Source organism: Limulus polyphemus, unplaced genomic scaffold (genome assembly GCF_000517525.1).
Source record: "Limulus polyphemus unplaced genomic scaffold, Limulus_polyphemus-2.1.2 Scaffold2025, whole genome shotgun sequence".
Classification (NCBI taxonomy): domain Eukaryota; kingdom Metazoa; phylum Arthropoda; class Merostomata; order Xiphosura; family Limulidae; genus Limulus; species Limulus polyphemus.
Genome location: NW_013667635.1, coordinates 33,391 through 47,059, shown reverse-complemented (window position 1 = coordinate 47,059; position 13,669 = coordinate 33,391). Strand labels below are relative to the sequence as shown.

The following is a 13,669-nucleotide window of genomic DNA, read 5'->3' as shown; positions in this document are numbered from 1 at the left end:
AGTCAGTGGTTTTATACTCTTCTGATTTACTAGATTATTACAATTATAAATTCAAATTAAGAACTAATGATATTTTTTGTATTTGTGAACCTTTCTTTATAATTAGATGATCTGTAGATAGTTTAGAAATTGACTGATTATTCTGCTTGTTTTTTCTTTAGGAGTTATTTGTAAAATATAAATTTAATAATGTTTAGTTAGTAGTGTGCTTGGAAGGACAAGAATCATTCAGAGCACAAGTAGCCAATTGTGTAGTTTTGTGTTTCACAATAAGTAAATTGAGCACTTTGTGAGAATACTCTGTGATCCAGTGCTGCAATAATTTGGTGGACAAGTATCTTCCTCTAGCACGAGATTGCAGATGCAAGGAGTAGTCATCTATGGTGTCAATGGAGACATCGTGGGAAATATAATTTCCTCTTACATAAGTGCCAAGAGGAGTTCAACCTACCACTGCTTTGCTCTTCTGTTTCTTGGGCTGGGATAAAACATGTGAAGTCAAGTGCATGCAAGTCTTTCTTCGTGAGTGCCAATGGCATTGTTGTTGAATCTTGCAATTTGAAGACATTTTTGTGAGGTAAAAAACTTCTTAAAGTAACAAGGAGCCTACTATCCTCTCATACACATTACATAATGTGAAAAACGATTTCTTCTTCATTTACAGCAAACCATTTGACAGTTTCTTTGTTTGGGGTGATCAGTTTTCTACTGTTCCCAGTTTTTCACTTTGTAGCTTTAGTTATTGTGGAATTGGAAATGGAAGCCATTGGGATGCAGTGTATCCTGCATTGAGGGGATATTGAAAAAAGAGCTTTATTGGCTGGAAAGCTGGACCCCATTATCCAAAAATTTGATGATGATAGCTCTGTACTTAAAGAAAAAGATTCAGTTGATGAAGTGGTTCTGATTAGGAATGCATTACTACACAATCATCACAGGGTATACTGAAGGATGTCATAATCACTTAAAAGACACAACTGAGACAGAGGAAAACACAGGTGGGAAACATCAAGTGATGAAGAGCAGCAAGAGATAAAGTCTAAAGATATTCATTTCTGTTCATTCAAAAGAGCTCTTTTCTTGTGCCAATCAGATGAGTTTGGGATCATCAAGACTAGAACAGGTGCAGAAGACATGTATGACTGATAATTACTGAGTAGCAGTTTTGTTCCCAAATGGTTGGACTGAAAGACCACGGAAAAGACAAGTGTAAGGTTGAAAGAGTGTTGCTGAGTTTCAAGAGAATAACAAGCAATTGATAGAATGAGATTAGCACAGCTTGTCTCACAAGAAGGGTGCAGGTAAAAGATTGAGGGAGGTATGACCTACCTAGTGAGAGAGACATCTGTAAGAAGATTGCACAACTGAAAAATATGGCCGTTATAGTTATGTTTCTGAAGGAGTTGCATATTCACTTCATTCTGTATTGCATTAAAACAGGAGTTGCTCCAGTTTACAGTGAAAGTGAAGCCTGCTGATGCACTGATGGTATTCAAAGAGGGGTTTAGAGAAGAGCAAAGGTTTCATTCTGGCTAAAGAGCAAGAGGTAAGGTTTACCCTGGCTGCCTGAGAAGATTACATGCTGATAATTATCAGATTAGGAATATTTAGAGTGATATAACATATATTTCGTACTTGCAATTTGTGGCATGCTCAGTCATCATTGTCTTTGTTTTGATGATTTATGCTCAGAATTGCATACAAATACTTGTTAAATCTGTTGCAGAAACTAGTCTGGTGTGTGAAAGATAAGTTAGCAGCAGCAGTAGTAGTAGTAGTAGTAGTGTTGGTAGCAGTAGTAGTAGCAGCAGCACAATTGATATGGAACATGAGGGAATATAGACTAATCACTAATTTTATTTCTGCTTTAGACCAGTCATTATCTTATATTTGTAATTGCCTTTTTATTCAACCAATTATGGTATATGAACTTGAACACTTCCACTATTTTATGCATGAGGCACACACAGTCCCTCAAACCTCCTAAAATTTGCGTCTTTATGGCCAAATGCTATTTGGAGGTGAGTCCTTTTGTAAATTTCTTTTAGGTTAACAAATTGAACTCTTTATAAGAATAAATTTTTTTATGATTCTAACTTGAATACTGGTAGTTGTGACTTACCTCTTTAGCCACCTAACCCCCTAAATGTGGTCTCATTGACTCACAAGCTGGGTGTTAAATAACGTGTACCATTTTTTTTAGTTAATCCATAATGGCTACATCTTTCACCTGCTCTCTTTACTTCATTTAACTTAATGATTTGAGTAAGTCTGTTATAAACAATCAGGCTTTCAAATAACTAATTATATATATATATAGTTTATATTGACTCATAAAATATAATAATAGTTTTATATTAACTTAAGAAGTTCTTTTAAAAAATATTAAAGCAAAGCTGATATGTCTGAAGACAATTTTTTGTAAGGAAAAATAAATATTAAAAACAAAATTTTATTTCATCCAGGTTGGCAACTTTTCTATTAGCCGATCTTCTTATTCAACAATTTGTGGAACAACATTGCCAGAACCTATAAGAAGTAGTGGTAAGAGATTAGTATTATTCTTTTACACTCAAGGACTTGCAGCTAATGAGGGATTTCGTGCTGTATATTCTTCTGATGAAGATGCTTGTAAGTGTATTTCAGGAGATTATTTTGTCTTTAGCTTAGAATCCACTAAAAATTCTAATAATACAAGTTAAAGATTTGGATTTTTTTATATAGCAGATATACAAACCTAATTAATCTTGAGCTTGTAAGGGACCTTATAGAGAGATTATTTCTCTCTCTTTTAAACCTTTAAACTTCTCAATTCAGTCATGAATGTATAATATTGAAAATATTTTATTAGTATGTAAGTATTGTTTTTATTACATACATTTGTAATTGTCTTCTTTTTTTCATTCTTAAATACATTCCCCAGTCACACTGACTAATGAAAAATGTATATTAGAAACATTGATGACTGTGTATAATCTTATGAATAGTTAAGTAAACCTGATAAACAGATTTAATTTTATTCAGTTAATGGCCGAAATATTCTTTTGAGTTACGGATTTATTAAAATATGTTGAAGAATTTGAATAATACCTTCATATTTCAGTGATACCCATATATGTACGCTTGTTTTACGGAACTTTTTGTAAACAGGTAAATTGCAAGAAGATGTAGAATATTTGATCTTATAAGAATTTTTATGTACTTAAAAATTGAGTGCTAAAATAATAACAATTTTTATTTTGTTTGTAATACGTGAATTCTCCTTTTTTTTCTCGATCAAAGATTGTGGAGGAGATCTTACTCTACCAGCTGCTACACTTTCCTCACCAGAGTTTGGCCAGGTTAACTATAGCAACCAACTTCAGTGTTGGTGGACCTTAAGACACGATATAAACAGACGTAATAGTACCACAGTAATAAAATTTAATGTTTTTGATCTTCAAGAGAGGAGTCCTCTTGGTTACTGTGTAGACAGAGTATTTTTTTTTTCAGGTGGGTGACTTTTATCTTCTGTGTGCACTAACATTAGGAACTATAGAGAATGTCTAAAAGTTGATTATTGATTCATCTAACCCAAATGATATCATTTCTAAAGATAAGGAAAAATCAACTTTAAAGTTTCAGTTTTACCATAGTCTTGAATAGAAAGACCATGGACATAATCTTAGTAGAAGCTGTAATTTTGTGTACTTTAGTTCATTAATCAGGCCGTATTTGGTTAAATATTATACTTTTAAATAATTTTTTTCAAAGACAAAATTCAACTCTGTATAACTCCGAGAGTATGTTATGGGATGTATGCAGGTTAAAGAGAGTGATATGAAAATACCTTAATTCATTAAATTTGATTAACAAAATATTTGATAAACACAGTTTACATGCATCATCATCACATCTGTAAACAATGTGAGGTCATGGAAACTTCCTTGCAGTAACAGAAACAATGAAAAAGTGTCAAAGGCAAAATATTTGATAAACACAGTTTACATGCATCATCATCACATCTGTAAACAATGTGAGGTCATGGAAACTTCCTTACAGTAAATGTGTGCAGTAATAGAAACAATGAAAAAAGTATCAAAGATATTGAGAAAAGTGTCTCACCTTTCTAGGATGTGGAGAAACAGCAACACAAATGGAAGTTACATTGCTTTTATTTCATATAATTTACTATATGTGCATATATATATATTCATAAACCAATTTATTAAGAAATATCAGATTATTTTGTTGTTCTTTATGACAAGATTAGTTTCAGTGCCTTTATTTACCATGCAGTAGTGTATTTTTTTATTTATTCCATAAGAAGGACATTGGTATAATTTTAATCAACCAGGCATGAAATTCTAAATATTATTTTTTATTTAATGTTTTATATGTGTTTAAAATGGTAAAAGTGCAATTAAAGAAGTTATTTTCTATATTGGAATTAATCTTATTGGGCCTAATATCTTCTCATTAGGTTGTTGGATGAATTTTTTGTTTCTATTAATGATTCTAAGAGCCCAGAGTTGTTGTTGTTTTTTCTAATAGGTAATATGCCAGTGTTTTCTAGACGTGTCATGACACCTAGATATTTCTTGGGTAAATTCTGTGGAAATTATACGAGCCAAGATCTAACAATAACCAATCCACATCCAGTAACAACTGTGATTTTTCAGACAGACTCGACTGTGACATCTCGAGGATTTAATGGCTCTTATTATGAAAAAGGTAAAACTAATAACACAGGCCTGTTTTACTGTCTTGAAATGTTTACATGTTTTACAGTAATTCCTGTATGCCTCATCTGAAATTGATATCCATTTTTCTCCATCACGTACAGATTTTTCACAAAACGTCATAACACAATAGATAAAAGAAAGACCACAACACGTAGTTTTGAGACTAAAAGACATAGACTTCACAAAAAAATCAGGATGAATGAGGATGAATATTCATTTGACATCAATGTTCTTCTCTTTTCTTTAGTTTGTTTGTATTTTTGTTAACAAACATAATAATAAAAAATGTTCATTGTTGTAAACGAAATAATATTTTAAGCTAAGTGAGAGTTTTTTTTCTTCCCGATTTGTAAAAAAATCCTTAGGTGAGAGAAAGAAAATGCGTATTATTTTCAAAATCTGCTTAGCTGAATTATGGAAAATCTGTTATTAAAATCAAAACAACTTTTATGAAGTTTAAAATTCACAGGCCTATGGAAATGAGAATCAGCTCAATGAAAGAGCGATAATTTTTTTTTGATATTTTAGTTATTTCCTTATCTTTCATAAAGTTTAATTTATACTTTTTGTCTGATTTAATAATGTAGCTAGTTGTTTCAAGTACGAAAATATCACATTTTTTCAAAATTGATTAAACATTACTTATTACCAACATTAACTTTTAATGTGCCTCTACTTTAAAATGTATAAAGTATGATAAAGATATAAATACTTCAGAAAAGTTTTAAAGAAATTTTCATTCTTATTATATTAATAAGATTTGTGATGAAAATCACTCACTCTTGTAGTGAAGCTTGTATTGTTTTTCAATTTATGTGTTTAAACATGTAATTATGATTGTATATGATGATATATTTTAAGCAGAGAAACTAAAAACAACATATTAATCTGCCTAATAAATTTTTTGTGAAGTTTTTAAATCTAAAGGTATGATAAGTGTTCAGTAATTTGCTCTTTGAAAGTATCATGCAAGTATATTTATAAATTGTAACATTACATACTGCCAAGTTTAATGTTTTGGCTTCATTATTACATTAACAATTTGGTTAGGATGTAAAAACTAGTTATATATTTTGTAAATTATGTCAATGTCGGTTGAAATAGATATTAACATTAATGTAATAATAAACATTAACTTGTTTACACTTGTTTTTGAGCTTGACAAGGTGCATTTTAAAAAGTAATATTGTCATGTAAAGGCTGTAAAATTTAAATAGTTTGCTTTATAAATTCACCATATTAATGTTTATAGGACTTTTGTGCAAGAAGCCTGAATTATGTGGTTCTATCATAACTTATCAAATATTATCTTAAATAAATACTAAGACAACCAAATGCAATTTTAAAGAATTTTGTTAGAAATGATCCCCTGTTTCTTCTAAAGACATTCTTTTTCGTTGTTTAATTGTAATTCAGAAAATTGACATCGTTTACTTCTTTAGGCAATTGAGTGTTCTGTGTGTTAAGAAATTTTACATATTTAGTAAATATTAGCTTATTTTTATAGACTGTGGAGGTGTTGTTGATACTCCAACTACATTAACTTCTCCTGGATATCCAGGGACTTACCCCGTAAATTATGATTGCCACTGGATTATTAACTTTCGACAACGGTCACAAGTAAAGGCAAGTAATTCATTTTAGTTTTGTGTTTATGTCAGAAGGAAATGGAAGCTAACACATGACTCTAAGCTGTGAAATGCATTTGTTCTATGATAATTTGATGCAATTTGGCCCTTTTTCTGTAATAAAACCAATGTCGTATATTGTAAAACCTGAAATAATTCCATTAAAACAGGAAAAATTATTTAAAATATAACACATTGAATTATAAATGCACAAAAAACAATTACTCTCCATTGCCTGATCTAATTCTGATCACAAAAGAATAGTTTTGAAGTCTATTGTGGAATATGTAAAACAAAGACTCTCATTTAATATCTTTGCTAACAGACACAATAACAGCTTCAATTCTTGTGTGTACCATTATAAAAGTGGTATTTAGAGAACAAGGGAAAAAGTCTTCCTTCCTATCCAATATGTGGTATCCTTAGATGAAATGAAACTGATTGTTACTCTAAATATGTAGAATAATGTGAGATTTGAACAAGATATATATTACAGAATAGTTCTGAATTTTTGTCGAACTGACTGAGTTTGTGAAAAGGAAATTAAGGAATTTGACACAATGTAAGATATGGTAAACAATCTTTGTTATTTAGAACACAAATACTGTGTATTTGCTTTGGATGCTAAACAGTCACTTTTACTGGAACTGCACTCAGCAAAGGTTTCTAATCAGACTGACTGAACCTGATAATGTCAGACTTAACCAGAGCCACTAGTGTTAACAATGTACTTGTTATTCCCATTCAAACATAAGTGAGGTTGTAAACTTGGGGCATCACCTTGATTATCACTGGATGATAGATACTGTTGTCGACCTTCAAGCACAAGGTGCAGCTTTACAACCACACCCTCCAGGAATAGATCAGTTGTTATCTCAAGAAAATGACAAAGAACAAAGGCAGAATGAAAGAAACGTTACAACTATTTTGAATGTGTGTTATTTGAAAATTGTACATCTTAGAATAACTGACAAACTTCAATTATTAAAATAAAAAGGTAGAAAATGCATGGTAAGCTTGCATACCACACTACCAGTTTGCCCCTGAAGAAGAAAGGTCTACCTTTTGAAAGTGCTTGGGTTATAAGTTTTCATTCATTTCTCTCAAGACTTCTTGAACCTACGTGTTTTTCTAACATCATGAATGACACTACCGTATGATTGGTATTTAGAAAACAAAGAATAAAATGTTTACATGAAATCCAATGATTGTGATAAGAAATATTTTTATAATATTGGCTTGTGGAGAAGAAAATAAAAGTTCCACCCGAAACTTATGTTTATGTTTTGAAACACTATTTTAACATTTGTATATAACCAAAATTTTGTGTTTATGTTTTCAAACACTGTTATAACATTTGTATTTACCCAAAAGTTTTGTGTTTATGTTTTGAAACACTATTTTAACATTTGTATTTACCCAAAAGTTTTGTGTTTATGTTTTGAAACACTATTATAACATTTGTATTTACCCAAAAGTTTTGTGTTTATGTTTTGAAACACTATTATAACATTTGTATTTACCCAAAAGTTTTGTGTTTATGTTTTGAAACACTATTATAACATTTGTATTTACCCAAAAGTTTTGTGTTTATGTTTTGAAACACTATTATAACATTTGTATTTACCTGAAATCTTGTGTTTATGTTTTGAAACACTATTATAACATTTGTATTTTGAGAATAAATAATAAAAGGCCCACATAAAGTTTGTGGTTAGGAACATTATTATAACATTGGTATATGAAGAACAAGGAATAACAGGTGCAAGCGAAACCTCATATCTCTGGTCAGAAATACTATTTTAATATCACTAGCTGGAGTACCTGTCCATTGGATGGGGGGAAATAAAAAGTCATTTGTAATAAAGGATAGGAAATTGTGCATGTATTTTTTTTTCTTAAGAAAATAAACATTAAAAATGCAATATAAATACATAAAGGTGCCAATACTGAAAAGAAAGACATACTGTAGTTAAGAATTCTATCAATGTATCGAGTTTGGTGCTGATTGAGCAAGAAATGTGGAAATGTATAAGGAACAGATATACACACATGTTAGATGGGTGGTTCCCCCCTCCCCCCCTCCATAACAGATATACACACATGTTGGTACCAATACTGAAAAGAAAGACATACTGTTTTCAAGAATTCTATCAATATGAAATTAGATGGGTGGTTCCCCCTCCCCCCCTCCATGACAGATATACACACATGTTGGTACCAATACTGAAAAGAAAGACATACTGTCTTCAAGAATTCTATCAAGATGGGTGCCCCTCCATGACAGATATACACACATGTTGGTACCAATACTGAAAAGAAAGACATACTGTCTTCAAGAATTCTATCAAGATGGGTGGTTCTCCATGACAGATATACACACATGTTGGTACCAATACTGAAAAGAAAGACATTCTGTTTTCAAGAATTCTATCAAGATGAGTGCCCCCCCCCCTCCCATGACAGATATACACACATGTTGGTACCAATACTGAAAAGAAAGACATACTGTTTTCAAGAATTCTATCAATATGAAATTAGATGGGTGGTTCCCCCCCCCCTCCGTGACAGATATATACACATACACACAAATTTACATTTATTTATAGAGATGATTAAAAGAACTGCACAAAACACTTTTTTTATTCTGTGGTAATGAATATTGAATGCTGTTATAATGCTTTGACATTTCAGGCCCACATAAAATATTTTGTGAATAACAAGAAATAATGTTGTAATGCTGTGTGATTTAGAGAATGAACTTTGAAATCAAATCCTGTTATTTTGGTAAGGAACAATATGGGTTTGAAGAAATCACATAAGAACAAAAAATCGGATAAAGTGTAAAACAAGAACCTTGATATTTTTAAAAGATAGTTGAGAGTTTTGAATCTTAATTAAATAACTTATGGCTTGCTGAAAAGTGTGTATAACTTAAAATTCCATTTTCTTATAATGCTTTAAACTGTTAATAGTCTTTATATAAAAGTTGCAATGTATTAATGTTACGTGTTTTGATTGATTTATTTCCGTTTTTAAATGCATGCACTGTTGTTTTTTTTATAGCTTTCGTTTACAGAGTTTCAGTTGGAGTCTGACTGTGAAAAGGACTATGTTTTAGTTCGAAATGGTTTACATTTTACATCTCCTGTTATTGGTAAATATTGTGGCTCTAACAAACCCCTAGATGTTGTATCTCAATCACGTTATCTGACAGTTTTGTTTCATTCTGATGGAAATGGAGGAGCTCAAGGTTTTCAAGCATCTGTTGAGCCTTACACTACAGGTGAGCTTTATGTAAAATTATATTTCCGATATGATACATTACCTCTTTTCACCTATATAGCTATTCTCGTTCAGTGCTGCCCTCTATATGATTTTTTTTTTTCCAATAATACAAGCCAAGATTTCCCACATACCCCATGACTAATGTGGTTCAACTGCATCTCGCTTGTAAATCATCATGAAACAACCCTCCACCAGTAGGAGTGTGACACACACACCTAATGCATGTGACTCCCTCTATTCAACTCTTACAAACTATCACTTCTTGTTAGGCAGTGATCTAGTGCAGACGTTTTTTGATGGTGCTCTCTACACGTAGTTTGACTTAATGACATACATTTGTTTGTTCTTTTTCGTTTTAATTCACCATTTACGATGAATTCCAAAGTTCATGTTACCACTTCAGATGTTCTACTGACTGAGGAATTTTCAGCTTTAATTTGTTTGGGAGATTGGTCTTTATATGAGTCAGCCTTCTTTTCCTGATATTTCTTGACTTCCTCATGAGTCTGCCGAACCTGTTCGTAACAAAGAGGATTTTGACAGCCTTTTACCTCCACCTAACTATGCCGTGCCTTCCCAAGCCTCTCCTGCAGAGTCTGCTATGCCTAACTAAGCATTTTTAGATATTGTTTCTCGGGTTTGTCCTGCTTTATCCATTTCCCTGATTTCTTATGATCCTGTTTCTTCTTTATTACATGACACCACATCCTCAGAGTATTTTGTTTTCCCTCCTACTTCTGACATCAGGGTTCATGTTTAGCATTTCGTTTCACAATTAAGAGAGGGTGCTAGCATGCCTCACCCTCCATGGGTCTCGGATAATTTTGTCTTAGCTTACTACCAGGCTGATCAACTGTTCTGAGGTACTCCACTGATCTCCTGAGCAGTTTTTGGGGGGGATATCTTCTCCCTTATTACTTCCATGTTGGCACAGTTGTCCTCTTCAGCTCTATCTCTTCACACGTGGTTCCTTTTTTGTTTGGATTTTCTGTGGAAAAATGATGTCTTGTCCCAGGGTCGTTTACCATCCACTTATCTTCGGGACTTACGGATGGCTCCTTTTCTCCATCAGTCTATTTTGGGGGATATGCCTGAGTCTTTGGAATCACATGGGAATCTGTGAAGCAACATTCGACCATTTCATCTTTGGTTGCTCATTTGTCTCATTCTGAGCCCTTACACTCTGTTGTTCCTGCTCCCTGCCCTGCACCCTCCCATCCTTTACCTTTTTCTACCACTATGGGTTCCATTATTCATCATGTTTCTCAATGTAGGTTTCATTGTCACCAGCTCTACCAGAGACTATCCTGTGGGTTTCAGTATAATTGGTACTCGTTTGGCCGATTTTATTCCCCTATGGTGGGAATTCACTACTAATCTTTAAGTTTTCCAGGTTTTGTCTGAAGGATTTTTCATCTTTTTTCCTTTATCTTGGGATCCTACTACCAGTCAGCATCTATTCAACATGTTGATGACTATTCTATCACGGAGAGCTATTGAGCCTGTCAGCCAACCGTCCCAAGGTTTTTACTCCAGGTTTTTTCTTGGTCCTTGAGAAAACTGAGGACTGGTTCCTGCAATTGATTTATTCTGCCTCAATCACTTTTTGCAGTGGGCTTTTTCTCCAGGACTCTGGATGACCAAGGTAGACATCTCATATGCTTATATCTATATTCTTAGTTCTTATCAGTCACGATGCTATCTTCAGTCTTCAACATTCCTCAGTTAGGCCCAACCTTCTCTTCTTTGACTCCATTTGATGAAGCTTTTAGGTGCTTCACACCTCTGCTGCTTCCTCTCTCACGAGGTTCTATTGCTTTGGGGACCTGTGATTCTATGGAGGCACTTATTCATTTGGGTTGGGCACATATGCGGTCTCTTCAGTGGGCTCTACACAACCAATGGAATCTTGCTCGGGATCCCTTGGATTTTCCCATTACCCTTCCTCCTTCCCTTTTAGATGATCTGCATTGGTGGTTGAACAAAGCTCACATGTCCTTGGGTGTACCACTTCCTCCATCTCATCCAGATTTGCATCTATTCACAGATGCTTCTTTTCACAGTTGGGAGACATGGGTCAATCAGTAGGAGGCTTCCAAACAATGGTACGGTCAAGATGAAATAATAATAAAACAATATATTCATGGCCAATAATGCCCACTGTTAAGTTAGGGTGTTCCACAATATTGCTAATAGGTTTTTCCTCATGATATATTTGCTTCATGAATATGCTCGTTCTGGACCATAGTAAACCATAGACTTACATGGGTAATGCAGAAGGGGATAGGTGCCCATCCCTGCAGGCTCTTTGATTGTATAAATCCGGGCAGTCTGTTTTTCAATATAGGGTTTTATTGGTCACCCATCGCACTGTCTCAGTTTTGGTGTTCCTCCAGACTCTCCACCATGTTTCATCCCCCTTTGTTCTTCTGGTGGAGTGTGGGAGTCCTTGCCACCTTCCAGTTCCTAGCTGCTTGTGTGGTGGACCATGGAAGTATCCTCTTAAATGTCCTCACTGAACATATAGATTAGGGCAGCAGTGTTTTGCGATCCTCCAATCATATGCTCCACCTCAGTGTGGGGAGTCCTAGAGTTTGATGTTGCATACAGCTTCTGTGCAGTTCTATCCAGAGGGTGATGTTGCTTCTATTTTATGGATGCAATTCACTTCCGTGTGGAGGGACCTTGAGGTTGCTATTGTGCTTCAGCTTTTGTGTGGTCCAATCTGAAGAATGATATTGCTTTGGAGTAGCTCTGTCACATTGCAAATCACCCCTTCACTTGGGATCCCTTGTCCTACCATTGCATGGATGTTGGTTCCTAGTGAGGAGTGATTTTGGATTAGGGTTGGACCAATTATTTATTCATTCATACAACCATTGTCTTGAATATAACCTTTCATAACAAAAAAGATCTTAATTTTTCTTTTATCTTCAAGATATGTTGTGAGGAAGCTTCCAACTACCTTCTAGATGTCATCTTCTGGATAACATAAAAAGACCCAAAGATGGACCTGAAGAGGAGTTGAAAGTTTGTAGAATGAAAGTTCTGAAGCTGATTGTCTTATACTTGGTCATGAATTATCCACATTGTGAATCTGAAACAAGATTTAGTCTTTGATAATTTAAACCACACAAAATAGTTAAAAGACAATTTCTGTGTACTATATACTTCTTTTGATGTAGCTCCAACTATTTCACTACATAATACATGGTTCAGCTTCATTTTAGTTATATAATATTGTTTGAGCTTCTCAGTGGCTCAGCAGTAAGTCTGAGGACTTATAATCCTCAAAATCGTGTTTCAATAACTGTGAATGACACAGCACAAATAACCCATTGTGTAGCTTTGTGCATAACTACAAACAAACAAAATGTGATTTGAATTTAACTACTAACTATCATTACTGTCTTGTCTATATTAGTGAAAGTTGTAAAATATACAAAGAAGAAGAAAAAGACTAAATCTGATGTTGACCAGGTTGTAAATTATTTATTGAGGTGAATAGCACTTTACAAGAATAGTGTTACAGATGTTGGACTATCTTTGGAACTGTTCCCTCCATTGTTAGTCTTGCCCATTTTAATAGCCATGATCATTGTTTGAAACAATAATTTCAGTTGTACTGTAAGTGTAAATAAATGGAAAAGAACAGAAAGTCAGTCTTGGACCTCCCATTTTAATTGACATTCCACCTTCATTGTACTTGGATATTGATTTTCAAGACTAAGCAGACTGAGGCTATTGAAACTCCACTAGGAGATATGACAGGTATGTGATGAGGTATATTAGTTGTGATTCCAGTTTCTATAACCATATTTCCCATGAAAGAAGTTGCAAATTTTAGAGGTGTGTGATTAAAAATTTGTAATATTTTTGTTTGTGAACCTCGTTTAACATCAAATTCTGACCAGGTTGGTTACGGAGCTCGACTCGCAATGTGCGGGTCGCGGGTTCGAATCCCCGTCCCACCAAAATGCTCGCTCTTTCAGCCTTGGGGGCATTATATTGTGATGGTCAATCCCACTA

General features: G+C 33.7%; 1 protein-coding gene across 1 annotated transcript in view; it reads left to right on the top strand.

Moving 5' to 3' along the window:
• Positions 1 to 13,669, top strand: part of LOC106465703 (cubilin-like) — a 130,003-nt gene that overhangs the window by 86,532 nt on the left and 29,802 nt on the right. The window contains exons 49-53 of the mRNA XM_022393625.1: positions 2,466 to 2,631; positions 3,283 to 3,492; positions 4,534 to 4,713; positions 6,232 to 6,350; positions 9,419 to 9,638. Of these exons, the coding sequence (XP_022249333.1) occupies positions 2,466 to 2,631; positions 3,283 to 3,492; positions 4,534 to 4,713; positions 6,232 to 6,350; positions 9,419 to 9,638 (895 nt within the window). The remainder of the gene's footprint in view (positions 1 to 2,465; positions 2,632 to 3,282; positions 3,493 to 4,533; positions 4,714 to 6,231; positions 6,351 to 9,418; positions 9,639 to 13,669) is intronic.